The sequence below is a fragment of the Lithobates pipiens genome, unplaced genomic scaffold, assembly GCF_037356315.1.
Source record: "Lithobates pipiens isolate NorthernLeopardFrog02 unplaced genomic scaffold, aLitPip1_a1.2 Scaffold_11, whole genome shotgun sequence".
NCBI classification, from domain to species: domain Eukaryota; kingdom Metazoa; phylum Chordata; class Amphibia; order Anura; family Ranidae; genus Lithobates; species Lithobates pipiens.
The window spans coordinates 18,244,660-18,262,766 of record NW_027507696.1 but is presented as its reverse complement, the minus strand read 5'-3'; the positions used below and the strand labels follow the sequence as shown (position 1 = coordinate 18,262,766).

General features: G+C 44.3%; 1 protein-coding gene across 2 annotated transcripts in view; it reads right to left on the bottom strand.

Moving 5' to 3' along the window:
* Nucleotides 1-18,107, bottom strand: part of AP1G2 (adaptor related protein complex 1 subunit gamma 2) — a 50,615-nt gene that overhangs the window by 24,052 nt on the left and 8,456 nt on the right. For both annotated transcript variants that reach the window (XM_077469172.1, XM_077469163.1), the window contains exons 7-12: nt 16,847-16,939; nt 5,330-5,410; nt 5,130-5,228; nt 3,594-3,649; nt 1,016-1,129; nt 112-252 (exon numbers count right to left, since the gene is read on the bottom strand). In XM_077469172.1, the coding sequence (XP_077325298.1) occupies nt 112-252; nt 1,016-1,129; nt 3,594-3,649; nt 5,130-5,228; nt 5,330-5,410; nt 16,847-16,939 (584 nt within the window). The remainder of the gene's footprint in view (nt 1-111; nt 253-1,015; nt 1,130-3,593; nt 3,650-5,129; nt 5,229-5,329; nt 5,411-16,846; nt 16,940-18,107) is intronic.

Sequence of the window (18,107 nt, the reverse complement as noted above, 5' to 3'; positions counted from 1 at the left end):
GTACTTTAGAACTCCTGCAGTGAATTTGTGTGAAATTGTAATTTATTCTTTTTCTCAATTGTTATGTTTTGTAATCAGAATTACAAATTTCATGTGGCTACATTATCTTACTTCTCAGCACTGAGGAAGATTCCAGATGTACACTGCTCCTTCAGCTCTGGTGAGCAATTCCGCAGGAACTTCTGAAGCTCTCTCATCATTACTCGGATGTTTGATTCATTCACAAGTGCAAAGCTCAGCTCCAGAGCCCTCCTTAAAGAGGCAAGGATGAGCAATTTTAGCATATCTTAACACTGAACTTTATCAAAGCAGCTAAACACAGAGCTAAAATATATTTATGGGAACTGTTGTGCCTGCCAAAGGATATGTGATTCTTTAGTGCCAGTCCTGTAACGCAGGCACCCCTGGAAGAACTTCAACTTCCACTGAAATAGCAAGACAGCCAAGACAAGAACAAACCTAACCTGCTGACCAGACAATAAAGTAAGAGCAGCACACTGATGAGATCATCCTTATGCTCACCATGCTCTCTCCTTTTGTCAGCATGTTAGCTTTTCGGCACATGTGCAGGCTGTACAGTCCAATTCATTTCCAGCGCTGCCCCTTTCACACCCAGTTTAGGTACCCGATTTTGACAGGCACCCACTCCCACTTCCACTTCTGACCACCTAGGGCTTTGGGAAGTTCTCCTTCGCGGAGTCTTCTGGGACACATGACAGGTCCAAGAAGATTCGAGGACCAGTCTCACAGCGCAGAGCCACTCGTGCATGTGCAGTGGGCACCTGGCTGTGAAGCTGCAAGCTGTCACAGCTGGGTGCCCATAGTAAAGATGCTGGGGTGAGCACACCGCTGGATCCTGGGACAGGCGAGTGGCTGTTTATTAAAAGTCAGCAGCTACAGTTTTTGTAGCTACTGACTTTTAATTTTCGCTTCAGAGACGGGAGCTTCACCTTAAAGTTGATAATTGCATAATTCACTATATAGCACAGTGTATTGTATTCTGTGGTGTCCTTACTTGTTAACAGATGCATCCGTCTGTCTGAGGCATTCTACAATTGTACCCCGATGTCTCTGTACTGCCGCATGATCAGACTGTACTAAACGTTGGAGGGATGTGAGGGCAACATATCTAAAAACAAAAGCAATATTAAAAGAAGCATTGGATTGGATTTACTAAAGGCAAATACTCTGTTAATTTGCAAGGAAAGTTGCACTTTGCAAAGACATTTTCCCCAGAGCTTGGTGAATGTGGTAAAAAATCACTTTGCAAAGCATACCCAAATATCATGCAAGGAAAATAAAAGAACAGCATTTTTGCTTGCACATGGTTGAATGGCAGAAGTCAGAAGAGCTTCTCCTCAATCACTAAGCTCTTGGATACATCTCTTTGCAAAGCTGGCGGAGCGGGTTAACTTGTAGAAGTTCCGTTCCTGGGCTTTTTGGCCCTAACCAGCCTACTTGTGATATAAAAACAGGAAAGCCTGAGGTTTGTGGGCTCTCTGGTCAGCTTTTCTGGGGATTGCTCTGCATGGTCGGATATTCCAAGCTGTCTGTGTGTGGATTGAAGACACCGGACTTTTGGACACAACCAAGTCATGGACAAGGTCATAATGGACTCTTGCCTCACAGGGGTATGCCTGGGCAGCCACACTACTATAGCTAGAGTCAGGGGAAAGACGTTAGTGAAAAAGGGGCACTTCCACAGTGTAAAATCAGTTGTTTATCATGAATCCATTAAAAGCAAGGACATGCCATACACATACGACTCCCAAAAGATCAGCAAGCGCATTTCACACTCTTGTTCTTAATAAGCAATGATTAAGCACAGGCGTGTGAAATGCGCTTGCTGCTCTCTTGGGAGTCATATGTGTATGGCATGTCCTTCCTTTTAATAGATTCATAATAAAGAACTGATTTTACATGCTGGAAGTGCCACCATCTCTCTTTTAGTACTACTGTGGACTTGGTTGCGGACCAGGCAGGCACCTGGCTTTATACAGCAGCGGAGGATCTCATGGGCCACCTTGTGAGCAGTGCACCCTTCCAGCTTCCTTTAGGGGAAAGACGTTGTTATAATTGAAATGGTATGCCATACTCCTTCAATAAATTACATTAACCTTTATGAAGTTATTGGTTATTGAAAGGGGTGCATGTGGATTCTGGCGTATCTAAAGAACCAGGGTCTGTAAACACACTATGAGGTATGCAGCAACACCATTACAAAGGGTTAACTTGGCAAGACAAGAAGAGGAGTGTAGTTGTTAGGAGTAACCAGGTACAAGTGCAAGACACCTAGAAACAACCAGTCGTTAAGCATGGTACTTGGTAAGGTGACAGGTCCTGTGATAGCGAGGGGCTCGATGTCCTGGCTCCATCCCTAGCAGCTGGTATTCAAAAGCAACTAGATCTGAACCCACATTATGAAGATCTATGGCCAGGCCACAAGGCACAGGAGATGAAAGAGTTAATAAGTGCACTCATAAGGTCTGCGCTAGGTGCACGGCGTAGCTCCATTTGGTTACTTTAAGTGAGGTAACAGAGGTATATTGGCCTTGTGGAGTGGGTGCCGGCTCAGCACAGTCCACCTGAAGCTACCAACATATAAGTTACAGTGTATAGTGACATGGGACAAAACTCTTTTCAGAGGGACTCTGTATTTTTACTGCACACAGTGAGGGCATCTCTAAGTCGGGGAACTGCCTTAATGTTAGACTTTTTGCATGACCACAGTTTCCACCTGCTCCTGGGCACGGATAAGACCATTCCATGTTAAAGATACCCCCACGTGCATGGGTGCAGATGCCCCCCCAGCGCAAAATGAATAGTCTATTTGCCTTTTGTAAGTCAACCCCTTTGTGTATTATAATATACAGACAAAAGCTGCATATAACAGACTTTAGGGGGGACAGAATGTGCCCAATAGGAGAAAACAATGCCTGATCGTTGGTGTTAGGGGGAGAAATAATGTCAGTGGGAGGAACAGTGCCCCATTTTCATTGTCAATGGAAGGTATTATACCCCATCGTTGGTGTCAGTGGAAGGAATAGAGCCCAATTGCTGATGTCAATGGAAGGAATTATGTCCCATTTTTGGTGTCAGTGGCAGGAATAATGCCTCAAGGACTGGAAAGGCAAGCAAAAGGCCACAGTTTGGAGACCACTGGCATATAAAAACGGATGGCATTACTACAATCATATACAACACAGAAGTAAATTTAAAGTCACAGGATTCTCATAACAATAATGATCATTTCATTCTTTTTAATTCATTAGCTGCGTAAGCCAGATTTTCCTTGGCCTGGCCATAATTTAAGATTTGTGGGGGGCATTATGGGTATTAATGATTGTTCTTTCAGTCTTTTTGCAACTCATAATCACAAATAATAAGGAAATAACCTGTCAACTAAAAACAAACCAGATTTGTACACTTACTTTACTGCTACTTAGTACAATGTCAGTCTGGCACACTCAAAGCTTTAAGAAGTATGTAAGCTTTAAGAAGTATGTAAGCACTTACTTACCCCTAAGCAATCTAAAAATGAGCTTTTTTTTAACTCTTTGGAAAATAATAATAGGGCAATAAAAAGATTATACCTAATGTTCTTATCGTTGCTTAGCAGAAAGCGTCCAAGTATGTTAACAGCAAGAACCTGTGAGAAGAAAATGCAAATACTAAGAAAGGAATAGGCTTATTTAATACTTCTTTTGTACAATAGCATTGGAAAAATCACCAAAGTTTAATCATATTCATCTGCAGACCTTTGGAAAGGTAAGACCTAGCAGACATAGCATTAGTATAAGGATATTTTCTAAAAAAAAAAAAAAAAAAAAAAAAAGGGCAAGTAAAGCAATTGTTAAAGGCACAGTAACCTCACAATTATGATTTGCCTAGTTGAGCCTAGTACAGGGAATGTATGCACTGGATACCTTTTTTATTTTACTGTGCCGTACAATATATACACACACTTGTGGATCCCAATTGTGTCTCAATCATAACCTTGCTACATTGATGTAATAACAGATTGCAAGGTGAATGTTTTACTAAATAACACATGCCAAGTGTTCATGTGTTCTATTCTGTGTGCAGTTTATACATAACTATATGGATACAAAGACTTGTAGGTGGAGATACAGTACACGTTTACACATGTGGCACATATAGCTGCCCCTCAGAAAAGCAGATCGCTACTCAGAGGTATTTAACAGGTGGTGAGGAGTCAATGTATCACCTCCTTACTGCTTGTTTAAACCCCATAATGCCGCAGCACTGTGCCAAAGCAACAAGCACTGAACATGGCTGCAGGTCAGTTGCAGTGTGGTCCCATTTACTTGAATGGAACGCTGCATTCAGCAGTCTGGGGGCAGTAACACCACTGCACATGTCAACGAAGCCTAAAGGTGGCCCAGTGGAACATAGAAGGGATATCTGTTCCAAGGTTTGCTGGTATCATATGAGAGTGCCTGATGTGTGTGACTGCAGGACTGCCATGGGCTTAGCATGTATCCATGAGCCCAGAATCTGTGTGTGATTTTTGCAATCGCAGTGCTTGTGCTAGGCCATTGCAGTTTCCAAGTCTGCTTAAACTATATCTAAAGGCAAAACTTTTTTTGGCTAGAGTGGAAAGGGTTTAGAACATCTCAGGTTTTTATAGCTGTCTGTGTCCCTGTTAGGGAGATTCACCCTCTATATCTGTCCTGTTTACCGTTATCACTGAGCGTGAAAGTGAAATAAAATCCCAAACATGGGAGTCACCAGACTCCCAAACGTTGGTAGTCACCAGAACAGTAATATAAGGAAAATCTTCTAATGGGGACACAAGTTGATGACAACCAGGGAGTCCTTCACATTGGAGGGTTTTCCTCTTGCTTCTTGTGTTGGCTACATAAAGTGAAGGGAAATCTCCCCAGTAGGACACAGACTGCAGAAAAACCTGCCAGGGATTATAACCCTCCCTTACTATCTCAAAAATGAAAAAGAAAAGTTTTGCCTTTAGTTCAATTTCAAAATGAACTTTTTGTCCTTTGGACATTCTGTGGCTCAGCTGCATAAAACAAATTATTTCAGTACCGGTTGCTATAAATGCATTCATAAGCTCTGGAAACTTGATTTATTTGTTTCTAAAAACTTACCCTTAGACCACTTGCAGATTTGGTTTCTACTATAGTAAGGACAGTTTCATACAGAACAGCATTGCCAGCGTTAGACTGGGTTTCTGTGCATGTGGACACCTGATAGAAAAAAATAAGTGAGGTCATGCCAGCTGTACAAGACTTGTGCATTCTTGAGAATACCATTATTGGACTAGGCTCTGTGCTGGCCACTTACTAACCTGAGCAAGCAGATCACTCATTGCATCACAGACACTCTCATTATTCTGTCCTAACACTCTAAATAGTCGCAGGAGTCTCACCTGAAAGAGAAAAGGATGGTCAAGCTAATAGTTGTCAACAAACAGTTACAAGCACTGAGGCAAAGATGCTTAGTAAGCAAGAATGAACATGCTTTAATCCACATAAGCATGGTGATTTATGATGTTGAGAAGTCAACCAGTGCAGTGCATTCATTTAGCTTGACCTGATTAAGATGGTATAACCAAAAGGAAAAATCAAACGTGTAAAGAGAGCTTTCATTGGATTAAATGAATAGATGGCAGGGCATGGCCGTGGCATAAGAGCGTGAGGACGTGTCTCAGCAGAGCTCCAGCTGGCCCGCTTCTGTATTCCTCTCCATGGCAGCTTAAACAGAGGACATACAACTGCACCATGATGGCACCAAAGTGTAAACCATCCCCCCCACCGCAGCTGGCACCCCAGCTTCGTTCCAGCTCCCTGGACGTCTATTTCTCGGGTGGTGGCAGAGGCCGCAACCAAACCCATGAATCCAAGATGGCGCTGGGTGAATGCTCCACAGCCACACGTGCAGCCTCCCCGATTCCTACTCCACAGCTACCGTTAGCTTCACCTCCTCCCCCCTCCTCACCTGGCTCCTCACAGGGCTCAGTCAGGGACCTTGGCATGGGATAAGCCCTGGGAGAAAGAGACTTACGGCTGCACATTCTGTCTCTCCCCACAAAGGCATATCTGGACAGTTTTGCAGCTAGGATGGAGAAAGTTCTGAGGCATGATATTGAAGCCCTGCAAGCTGACACGGCCCACCTCGGGGGTAGAGTAGAGGCTCTGGAGACCTCTGTGGAGGACATCACAACCACCCACACCCACATCATGTCTCGTGTCAGAGGTGTCCACTACGTGAACTTTGATGGAGCCAAATTTTCCCTATTTCCAGACCTCTCCCGACGCACCTTGATGCAACGCAGGGCACTCAAGCCACTCTTAGAGGCCCTCCAAGATGCCCACTTAACCTACTGCTGGGGCTTCCCCTTCTGCCTTTCGGTCACTGAAGTTGGTTCCCAGGTCACCTTGCAAAATAAATCTGATCTGCCTCAATTTCTTTCTCGCCTTGGACTGCCATCAATGGACATTCCAGATTGGCTCACCTCCCCTGGAGATCCCTGTTCCTGCTCGCCCACAACTCTGGCAAGATGTTCGTCGCAAGGGCCGGAACAAACCTTGTAATGGTTCAACTTGCATGGATGGCTCGTCGCCTTCTGCATCAGTGGCCCCCTGAGTGACTGACTTAATCTTTACTGATCTCTCCCTTTCCCATAGGGATGTTGTTGTTTTTGCTGCTGCTGCAAATCACAGGTCCTGGGTGTGCCTTTTCACTGAAGCGGGCCAACCTGCTGGGCTTACGCCTGATGCCTCCCCACCTACCCCCAATAGGTTAACTCTCCCGAGTTATGTTTCCTGGTTGGGGAAAACTGCAGTGCACCGATCGCCACCTCCTAATTGGCCATGGAGCCAGGTGGCGATCTTTGTGCCGTCATTACAGGTATTCTTTGATCGCCTGCTAGGTGTTCTGTTTAGTGTATGTTATGTATAATTGTTGTTTTTTAGACCTTTATTTGTCTTTTTTGTCTTCCCAGCACACCTTCTTTTATGCTTCAGGCTGCTGCAGGGCTCTCTTCACCATTCCTGATGATTTCAACAGATTTCCAGATATGGGCAGGTCTCTCTTCACCATTCCTGATGAATTCAACAGATTTCCACATATGGACTCCTCATGGCTTCCCTGAAAATTGTGTCCTACAATGTCCATGGCTTGGGCTCTCTGCATAAATGCAGTAAGTTGTGGCTCGAGACGAAGAGACTGGAGGCATGCATTCTTTTTTTGCTGGAAACACATTTTGAAAATAACTCGGTCCCCCGCCTTCCCACGCACCTGTGCGATCAATGGTACCTTAGCAACTCACGTCGGTCAAAATCGAGTGGAGTGGCGATAGCCATGCATAAAAGCTTCCCCTTTATTTCCCTAGATCATTACACTGACCCGGAGGGTAGGTTTGTCTTGAACGCAAAATTACCCTTGCCACGTTGTACGCCCCAAATACCCAGCAACTTACATTCCTGGACAAGGTTCTGGAGTCTCTTTCCTAGTTCCGGGAGGGGCAACTGGTATTATGAGGGGATTTCAACGTAAGACCTGACCCACAGCTCGATACCTCTTCTGGCCACTCAGTACATTCCTTTGCATTTCTTAAACACTTTCAGAAGTCCCTGCATGCTTATCATCTGGTTGACTACTGGAGAGTTCTTCATCCCACTGTTAAAGATTTTAGCTACCACTCTGCCACTCATAATGTATATACACGCATAGATCTTTTGTTAGTGTACCTACATTCCCTAGAGTCACTATCCGGTGCATCAATCGGGTCCTTTACCATTTCTGAACATGCTCCTATCTCTATCTCCTTAGCTTTGCTATCCCCAGAATCCAAACAGTGGACCTGGCATTTAAATGAGAATCTGTTAGATGATGTAGTTTCCCTGAAACGAGTCTCTGACACTATTTCCCTATATTTTGCTTAAAACCTAAATGGGTGAAACAGGGGTACCTGCAGTGTGGAAGGGGCATAAGGTGGTGGTTCGGGGGGAGTTAATTTCCCAGGGCTCCAAGTTAAAAAAAAACACGTAATGGAGAACTGCAGTCCTTACTGATTAAACTTCAGGCTGCAGAACTTAAGCACAAGCATAGCATGACCCAGGCTTTGGTGACAGAACTCCAATCCCTTAGGGAGGAGCTTTCTACTGCAGCATGTATCCCATAAATTCTACGAGTTCCGGAACAAATGTGAGAGCCTCTTGGCCAGGGCTCCTAGACGTCAGTGCACATTCGGTCATGTCCACAAGCTCCACACCACCGCCCCAGGCCCACCTCTAAAATAGCAGATGCTTTCAGGGACTACTATGCTCAACTCTACCAACTCCCTGATACCCTCCCCAGGTTGACATCCACACAGAAAGCGAAATTTCTCTCACAGTATTTAGAGGAGGCGCAGTTTCCCCAGCTTACAACACAAATCGGCAAGCAGTTAGATGCACCCATTACTCTAACGGAGATAGTGTCGGTTATTAAGGACTTGGCAAAGGGCAAGAGCCTGGGACCTGATGGCTTCACCAATGCCTACTACTGCAAATTCCTCCCCCCTCCTCTCTAGCCCCATGTGTGAGTACTTTACTGCCTTGGCCTCCGGAATGATCGTCCCCAAGGAAGCTCTGATGACTCACATAACGGTCCTCCCCAAAGAAGGGAAAGACCCTACTGCCCCTAGTAGTTATAGGCCAATCTCACTACTGAACACTGATATTAAGATATTGGCGTGGGTCTTGGTGAATCAACTGAAGCCCATCTTGCCAACTGTGGTACATCCTGTCTAAACAGGGTTCATAGTAGGGAGGGAGGCCAGGGACAACTCCAACAGGGCAATTAAGCTGCTTTATTGGGTAAACTTGCAAGATGACAGTCCACCATGCCTTTTTATATCTACTGATGCCAAAAAGGAGTTTGATAGGGTGGACTGGGCATACCTATAAAATGTGCTGGCTAGGCTGGGTCTCAGACACAAAATGCTTAAATGGATAGGGGCCTTATATAGCCACCTGGAAGCTCGATTCAAGGTGAGTGGAACTCTCTCTGGCTCCTTCCACATTCGGAATGGGACGAGGCAGGGTTGCCCCCATCCCCACTCATATTTGCTCTTACCCTTGAGCCATCGTTGAATATAATTTGTTTGAATCTTAACATTAGGGGACTTAGTGTGGGGACTACGGAGCACAAACTGTCAGCTTATGCTGATGATATCCTATTTTACGTGGCAGATCCACTGATCTCCCTTCCTAATATTATGGCTGAGCTACAGAGGTTCCACTCACTTTCAAATTTCAAAATTAACTATAGCAAGTCGGAGATTCTCCCCCTTGCCATTCCCTTTGAAATGTGTACTCGGTTAGAAGCCTCTGTTTCCTTTACTTGGTTTCGCTCTTCCCTAAATATCTAGGAATTCATCTTCCGCCCAATTCTCTCAACTATACACTAGTAATTATGTCCCCTTGCTTTCAACGATTTGATCAGACTTGCTAAAATGGGATCGTATCACTTTCTCATGTATGGGCCGAGTCAGTATCATAAAAATGAATGTGTTGCCACAGATTCTTTTCTACCTACAGATGGTGCCTATATCATTGCCCAGGTCCTTCTTCTCGGGCCCTCAACAGCCTGTTTCTAAAATTTATCTGGCAAGGGTGGCGACCTCGGGTGGGATTGGGGGTTCCATCCCTCCGTAGATATTATGAAGTAATTGGCTGGGAGCGGATATTGAACTGGCACCATAATGTACACACTAAATTATGGGTCCCCTTAGAGAAATTCCTGGCTGGACGCAGGAATCACTCCCCTTGGCTCTCCAGAGTACATCGGGGTCTTTCAGATTCTGTGTCCCCTGTCACCACCCATGCTCTGAAAATATGGGATGCTCTCAATGCACCAGGGCAATTGTCTCCTCCTGTCTCCCCCATGCCATATATTCCTCTCAGCCATTACCGCAAGGCGGTCCTACCTAATTTCCTGAATGCAGCCAGGCACTTGAACCCTGTTCACTGGAAAACAGCCCATGTTCTTGGGCAAGATTATTGGATCCGCTTGGTAAATAACATAATGGTTGCAGAGGAGTGGATGGCAACATATAGGGACAACATATAGGATTTGGGCCACCTAGAAACATTACACTGCCAGTGTATCACAGTCCCCACAGCCATCGGCCTCAAGGCCCCATACACCCTTATAGTCGAGAAACTGATCTAGCTTAGTTTTGTTAAAATGCAAGGCAGACCTGCTTGGTTCCGTGGAATATTTTTTGAATTACCATTCATCTTCTCAGTGATAGTGCTGGCTGTTGTGTGCTTTTGTTTTTGTTTTGTTCTGTTATATAATTTGTTTTATTTTGTTTCTCTACCATTTTTATGCTTGATCCCTTCTCCCCCCCACACACACTCACCCCTTTGCCTACCAACCTGGTCCTCATAAACATGTTTTACAACTGGGATCATAGCTATTGACTGGTTCAATGCATGTATAAGATTTTATTTCAACATGTATGGTTTTCGATGGATATGCCAATACGCTTTCATTACCGAATTTAAGTCTGTAACCTTTGTCTTCGTGCCAGTTTGGGCTCTCTGTTCTTTGTAAGCTCAATGTTTGTGAAAATCAAAATAAAGACTACATAAAAATGAATAGATGGCTATGAATAAATGAGCAGTACTGTTTCTGCTGCCCAGTTTTCACTTGGGTCAGGTCTGGTTTATTATAACACACTCTTGGTTTTAAACAGACTGTATCTTCCCTGGTGTTGGAGTGTTGTGGCTGGCCATGCTTTTGGATGGACCCATTTTGGACTGTGGTTAAGACCTCCTAGCTGCCCTCTGGACCTCTGCATTTACAGTTGACCCTTTTTTCTCTTTTTGGATCGCATCACCACAATACAAGGATTATTTTTTTTAAACCTTCACCTGTAGGCTTGCAACCACTGACCTTTCCAGGTGTATTTATGCCCCTGATTAAGAATGATACTGGAAAAACTTTGGGGAGCTTCTACACCAAGACTGTGACACTTAAACTTATGTATGGGGTTTTGTTCCCCTATGGTTTAAGCCTAGAGTGTATGTTTTGAGATATGGTTTTATCTTTTGTAAACGACATGTAATAAATTGTTTATATATATATTTTCTGTTTTTGAATAATTTTTGGTGCCAGGAAAGTCCCTTACACCCAGGATACAATTTGTTGGATAGACTATTTCTGTAATGTTGGCATCCAGTAGTCGCCAATCACACCAATTATCGCTATGATTAAATTAAGAGTACATTCATTTTTCGTCCCTTGACAGCAGAATATAAACAAACAATGGCAGCATAAAAAAAAAAACTGGTTAGGGGTCACCCCCCAATCCATACCATTACTGATTTTAAGGGGAACCCCACAGCAAAATATAAAAATAAATGGTGTGGGGTCCCCTCCAAAATCCAGACCAAACCCGCTCCTTAACAACAATCTCTGAAAATGAATTATTTAATTAACAAATGGATTTAAAAACTAAACTTAAACATTTTCCTGTGTGCACATGTCTACTGGTGCTGTTGCCCAGTTTTTACTTAGGTTAGGTCTGGTTTAATATAACACCTCTTGGCTTTAAATATGCTCTATCACAGATACTCACCAAGTACGGATAAAGGTTGGGTGACCCATTGACGCTGGCCTAAATTAAAAACCATGGGATAACATGGATAATACTCCCTGCTCTTTTTTTCCCTGTGGATTATCCTTTTAAATTTATTTTTTATTTTTACAAGGATAACTTTTCAATGTGACGTTCTCTTCTCTTTTACTATGTATGATTCTTTTACCTATTTCTCATGTTTTCTTTCTGTTTTTTACTACTTCACAGCAGACTTTAATACTGGTGAGCATCATAGCACCTTGTTACTCCATTAAAGGACCGTACTGTTCAAAAGTTTTAGGCACTTAATATTTGAATATTTTAATCAAATCAATATTTGGTGTGTCTACATTTTGCACTTAAAACAGTATCACGTTTCTCAGGTAAACTTGCACAAATTTTTTAAGGAACTTGGCAGGTAGGTTTCTCTAAACATCTAGGAGAATGAAACTGGGACTGACAAAATGCCATCCTGCATGAAGGAGGAGTATCTGCCTGTGTTTTTCAGCATTGATAAGCCCATAAATTCTGATCAAATCCCAAAATACATGTGAAAAAAGCAGCCCTGAATCTGCAAGGAACCCCCACCATGCTTCACTGTTGTCTGTAGCAGCTCATCTTTGTAGCACTCTCCATTCATTCAATGAACAAATTGCAGATGAACAAATATTTCAGATTTGGACTGTCCAAAGCATGCCATTTTTATGCACACCAGTTCTTGTGTTGTGTGCATAGGCTGCATGTCTTCAATGAAGATCACTTTTGACCATACTTTTCTAGACTGTGGATTGGTGTACCAGGGTTCCACTGGTTTCGGCCAAGTTTAAGCTGTGGGTGCTGCTGGACATCTTCCAAAGGAAAGCCAGCATGATATATACACTACATTAACAAAAGTATTGGGACACCTCACACCGGCCTTTACACGCACATGAACATTAATGGCATCCCAGTCTTAGTCCGTAGGGTTCAATATTGAGTTGGCCCACCCTTTTCAGCTATAACAGCTTCAACTCTTCTGGGAAGGCTGTCCACAAGGTTTAGAAGTGTGTCTATGGGAATGTTTGACCATTCTTCCAGAAGCGCATTTGTGAGGTCAGGCTCTCATGTGGACGAGAAGGCCTGGCTCGCAGTCTCCTTTATAATTCATCCCAAAGGTGTTCTGTTGGGTTGAGGTCAGGACTCTGGTCCATTAAAGTTCATGTGCGTGTAAAGGCAGGTGTCCCAAAACTTTTGGTAATATAGTGTATTTCAATTGCTGCATTAAGTTTCCTTGATTAACCACTGCATTTTTTGGTGTGGCTTGTTTCTTTGTTTGTGCTTATGCAGAAGAGCTTGGTCAGCACATCTGGAAATCCCTCTCTTCCTTACTTTTCTGTCTGTGAGAGGACTAATGCAATAAGACCACCCTGTGTCCTATTGCTTTACTCATTTTGCCTTGTAAGGCCGCGTACACACGGGCGGACTGTCTGACGGACTTGGTCCGCTGAAACGTGTTTCAGCGGACAGTCCGCTCGTGTGTGGGCTTCAGCGGACTTTTTCAGCGGACAGTCTGGCGGACTAAGTCTTTCGGAATTTCCGTAATATTGTCCGTCCAACTTTGGTTTCAGCGGACAGTCCGCTCGTGAGTAGGCAAGTTGGACGGACTAAGTATGGCGCATGCTCAGAAAGGATTTACGCGGCCGAAGGTTGCATTGCAGTGTATTGGACGTCGTATTTCTAGTCCCGTCGTACGTGCTGTACACGTCATCGTGCAAGCTTTCAGCGGACTGTCTGTTCATCGTGTGTGGTCAAGTCCGTTCATTCAAAAGTAGGACGGACTGTCTGTCGGATTGTCTGACGGACTTAGTTGGCCAGACAGTCCGCCCGTGTGTACGCGGCCTAAGAGATTTTTTACACTGGACTTCCTTCAGCTGGTGTTAGTAGAGCGTGACTTTTCCTCATCTAGTTTATTTTCTCCTACACAGCTGAATGTGTTTGCTTCAATGATAGCATTTAACATACATCTTACCTTTTTGGTCATTAACACATTTGCTATTATTGTTTAACCATGCATTGGAACACATGTCTTCAAAATCCTTCAAGGCTAAATTCACCTTTTCACACAGAATTTCACTTTTCATAATAAATTAAGGTGACCATATTTTCAAAATGAAATTCTGGGACATATTTATTTACTTTTTTGGCAAATTGTAAACTATTTTCTAAGCATATTTTCCTCAAATTATATATGCAGTGTATGTGGTATGTGTTTATAGAATGATTTTACCGCTTGTCAGTGCCACTGCATGAGTGCCCATCAGTGCTGCCTACCAGTGCCACTACCTGTCGGTGCCCATCAGTGCCGTCTGTCTGGGCCACTACATGAGTGCCACTATCAGTGCCACTGCCTGTCAGTGCCGCCTGTCAATTCCACCACATGAGTGCCGCCTATCAGTGCCGCCTGTCAGTGCCACTGCATGAGTGCCCATCAGTGGCACTTATAAGTGAGACCGCATGAGTGCCCATCAGTGCCGCCTATAAGTGTCACCTATCCGTGCTGCTTATCAGTGACACTGCCTGTTAGCACCCATCAGTGCCACCACATGACTATGAGTGACACCGCATGAGTGCCCATCAGTGCCGCCTATCAGTGCCACCGCATAAGTGCCAATCAGTGCCGCCTATCAGTGCCACCACATGAGTGCCTATCAGTCTCGCCTATCAGTGCCACCGCATGAGTGCCCATCAGTGTTGCCTATCAGTGCCACTGCCTGTCAGTGCCACCTATCAGTGCCACCGCATGAGTGTCCACCAGTGAAGTAGAAAAATTACTTATTAAAATGTTATAATAGAACCTCACCTCCATCTAGTGTTTGTGGCCATTACACTCTGTAGCTCCAGGCAATCCTGCCCCTCTGGACTACAATACCCATAATTCTTTGCAGTACAGGAGGGAGGGGGAGGAACGCTGTGCTCTGTTCTCTCCCCTATATATTGCTGCTGCCGATGTCTTGTCATATAACGTCCCCCATCCGATAGTGTCCGCTGTGTACTGCGCATGTGCAGTACACAGCAACACAGATTCCGAAAATTGCAGAGGATGAACGGCGCCTGCGCCGTGAGTCCAGGTTCCATCCCCACTATCCAAGTGGACATAGAGTAGGAATATAAAAGAGGCGAGCGCAGCGAGGCCGAGCCCGAAGCGTGGCGAGCGAAGCTCGCCCGCGAGGGGCCCTCTAATATTCACAACCCTATGTCCGCTTGGATGGTGGGGCCACCACCTCCACTCACGGCGCAGGCGCCGTTCAACTTCGGAGATTTTCCGAAGCTTCGTCTGCTCCGTACTATATGGCACAACACCGGGAAAGTGATTGGAGGGAGAGCAGAGGTAGGAGGAGAGGGGCGGGATGCTGGGAGAGGGGGCGGTCATGTGTCATGGGGATCGCGGCTGTTCTTATAGCTGACAAATGGGGAGGAGGAGTGGTGGCTACAAGTAGCACACAGTCAGGCTGGAGTTGCTCCAGCTCCTCCTCTCCAGCTATTTTGCGAGTACTACTGCAATAGCGACCACAGACCTGGCTCCTCTCACAGCCAACACGGCCCCTGTCCACCGGGAAACTGCCTGCCCAGCATGGCATGGCAAAAGCGGGGACAAAACCAGGGACTGACGGGGTTCGGGGACCATGCCCTCAGTCTGGGGTCTGTCCCCAGAAATCAGGGACGTCTGGTCACCGTATAAAAAATAGAAGCATCTAACGTATTTTCTGCCAATGCTATACCAATATGCTTATCTCTCACTTACCTAGTCCATGGCAGCTTTCAATCTGCAGCTCTCTGTTCAAAATTAAAAAAATTCTAAACCCATCACTTCCTGTTTCATCAAGTGACCATCCAGGAAACTTCATATCTCATCATGCACTGCCTTACTGCATCACAGAATAGGGTGTGTTTTACCTTTCTGGACCACACCTCCCTCATTACTATATCACCCTTCTTTTATTTCTGCCCACTCTCCTCCTTCTTTCTTTAAAAGTGGCCATACACTGTACAATCCAATTGTACAATCTCCTTTAGATCTACCATCAACTATGTAGCACAAGGGCCTGCTTGATTTGATACAGATTAAATAGATTGCTCAGGTGAGTCATCCTATTATATAGTTTTGGTAAATCTAAAGGAAATTGTACAGAGATTGTACAATCAGAGTGCATATTGTATGGCAAACTTTATACAAGCACATGGGAGGGTGTAGGTGAAGACATTCAGCTGTCACTTCTTGTGTGCATAGTGAGAGCTCATGCAGTGGTCGAGCCTGGCTGGCTTAATAAGAGGCCAGTTAGAAGCATCTAGGTACCCAATATTAGAGGGAAACAGGAACAGACAATGGCACCTGAGTAGCAGATGGCAGCAGGACAACACTGGATCCACTGAGCAGGACAGTATTTGAATTCAGAAGAATGCTGCATAACAGGTACGAGGGGAGAAAAAAAAGCTAGTACCCGTTTGACAGACTCAAGTTTCTCTTTAAGACCTCATTTACAATTGCAATCTGCATTTGGATTGCTCTTCAGAGACAATTTTACAGGTGGTGAGGAGGCTTGTATCGCTTCTCATAGCCTGTTTAAATACCCTAAATGTCAGCCTACTGCAATGCAACTGCATGCATTGAATGGGTCACATACGGCGGGTAGAATGGGATGGGGATATAATTCCTGCTACAGATGCGAGACAAAGCATCCCAACCACATCTGTTTTGGTTATGTCTTTTTTTTTGTGTATGCATTTAGATTGGTAATTAATAAATAATAAACTATGAATTTAATTATTTTACCAAGCAACTTCACTTTACGACATTTTTCACATGTGTCTAAAGCATTTGCATAATACTGTGTATGTGTAACCAAACATTCTTAATTTTGGAGAGAACAGGGGCTGTCCTTTTTTGCTTGTACTTATCTGTGTCCCATTGGGGAGATTTCTCTCTACATCTTGTCCAGAAAACACATCAGGAAGTGAGGGGAAATCTCCACCTTACACCAGGTTAAATGTCTCCATTGGGAGATCTGCTCATTAATAATGTTACAGTGACAATTGTCTAAAACTGACACACATTTTACACAGTACAATATAAAATAAAAATGAATTTGTTGGAGCAAAAAGTAAATTACAGTAGCCATAAGCACAGTAATATAAAGAAATGGTTACATACATATTAATGTAAGAGTAGTGCACTGTATTTGGCACCTATGTTACCTGTAAAAAGGGGTCAGTGATGCCTGCCACAGCGTGCTCTGGAGAATAACCGGACATGACCTGCCTTAATTTTTGCAGGAGTAGTGGAAGAATCTAGATGACATAAGAAAAAATATTTGCCATGAAAAAATATATATTGGCGATACTGAAAATAACTCTTTTGCTCATTACTTGTAGTAGTTCTGGTAGTAATTTTTGTTGTCATTTGTTCTAGTATTTCTTGTGCATGTTATACATCACTCAAGTGTTATAGGTTCCTATATGCAAAGGGGTCTCCTCATTTAGAGACAATCATATCCCTTAAATTTTTTATGCACATGGACTATTAGAAGTATGCTGCATCATCTGCTGATAACTGTATTTAAATCAATAACTATGATACCATGTTACCTATATCCTTCTCTGCTGTATGAACAAAGATGAATACACTCACACACATGTGTTAAACACAAGGCCAGCAGGTCTAAATCCAGACCACCAGGCCATTTTATGTGGCCCTCTCACCTCTCCTGCAGCTGTGGCACCCCCCTCATTCCCGAGGAGGACAGAACTCCTGTGCCAGATTCTGCGCTTCTCCGAGCAGAGGCAGAGAGGCTCGTCTCTGCCCCTCCCCCCTATTTCAGTAGCAGTAGTCAGAAGCAGCAGGGGCGGACTGACCATTGGGCCACTCGGGTACTGCCCAAGGGCCCTGAGCCACTACGTTGTAAAGATTAGCAGCAATCTAATCACTCCAAAGGCCAGTCAATACAGTCAGGGGCATATCGTGAAATCAGTTGGTCCATGTGCCATGTGCAATCAGTTGGCCCATGTGGACCTGGCATTGCTAAAAAAAAAAAAAAAAAAGTAACACGCTGCAGTGAAATGTGGTAGTGGTTTAAATTGCACTTAAATATTGGACGTGGCTTAAAGGGGTGTGGTTAAATAGAGTCTGAGATGACTTGCAGACTGCGGTAATGTTAAATAGGAAATGTACACTGCGGAGTGTACAGCGGTGGGTAATATATGCAGTAAAGGGGTGTGGAATGTTCGGTGGTGGGTATTATGTACAGGAGAGAGTGCGGAATTTACAGTGGTAGATAGTATGAGCAGGAGAGGAGTGCAGAATGTATGGCGGTGGGAGGTATGTGCAGGAGAGGAGTATGGAGTCTACGGGGGTGGGTAGTATGTGCAGGAGAGGAGTACGGAGTGTATGGCAGTGGGTAGTATTAGAGGAGTGTGGAGTGTATGGCAGTGGGTAGTATGTGCAGGAGAGGAGTGCTGA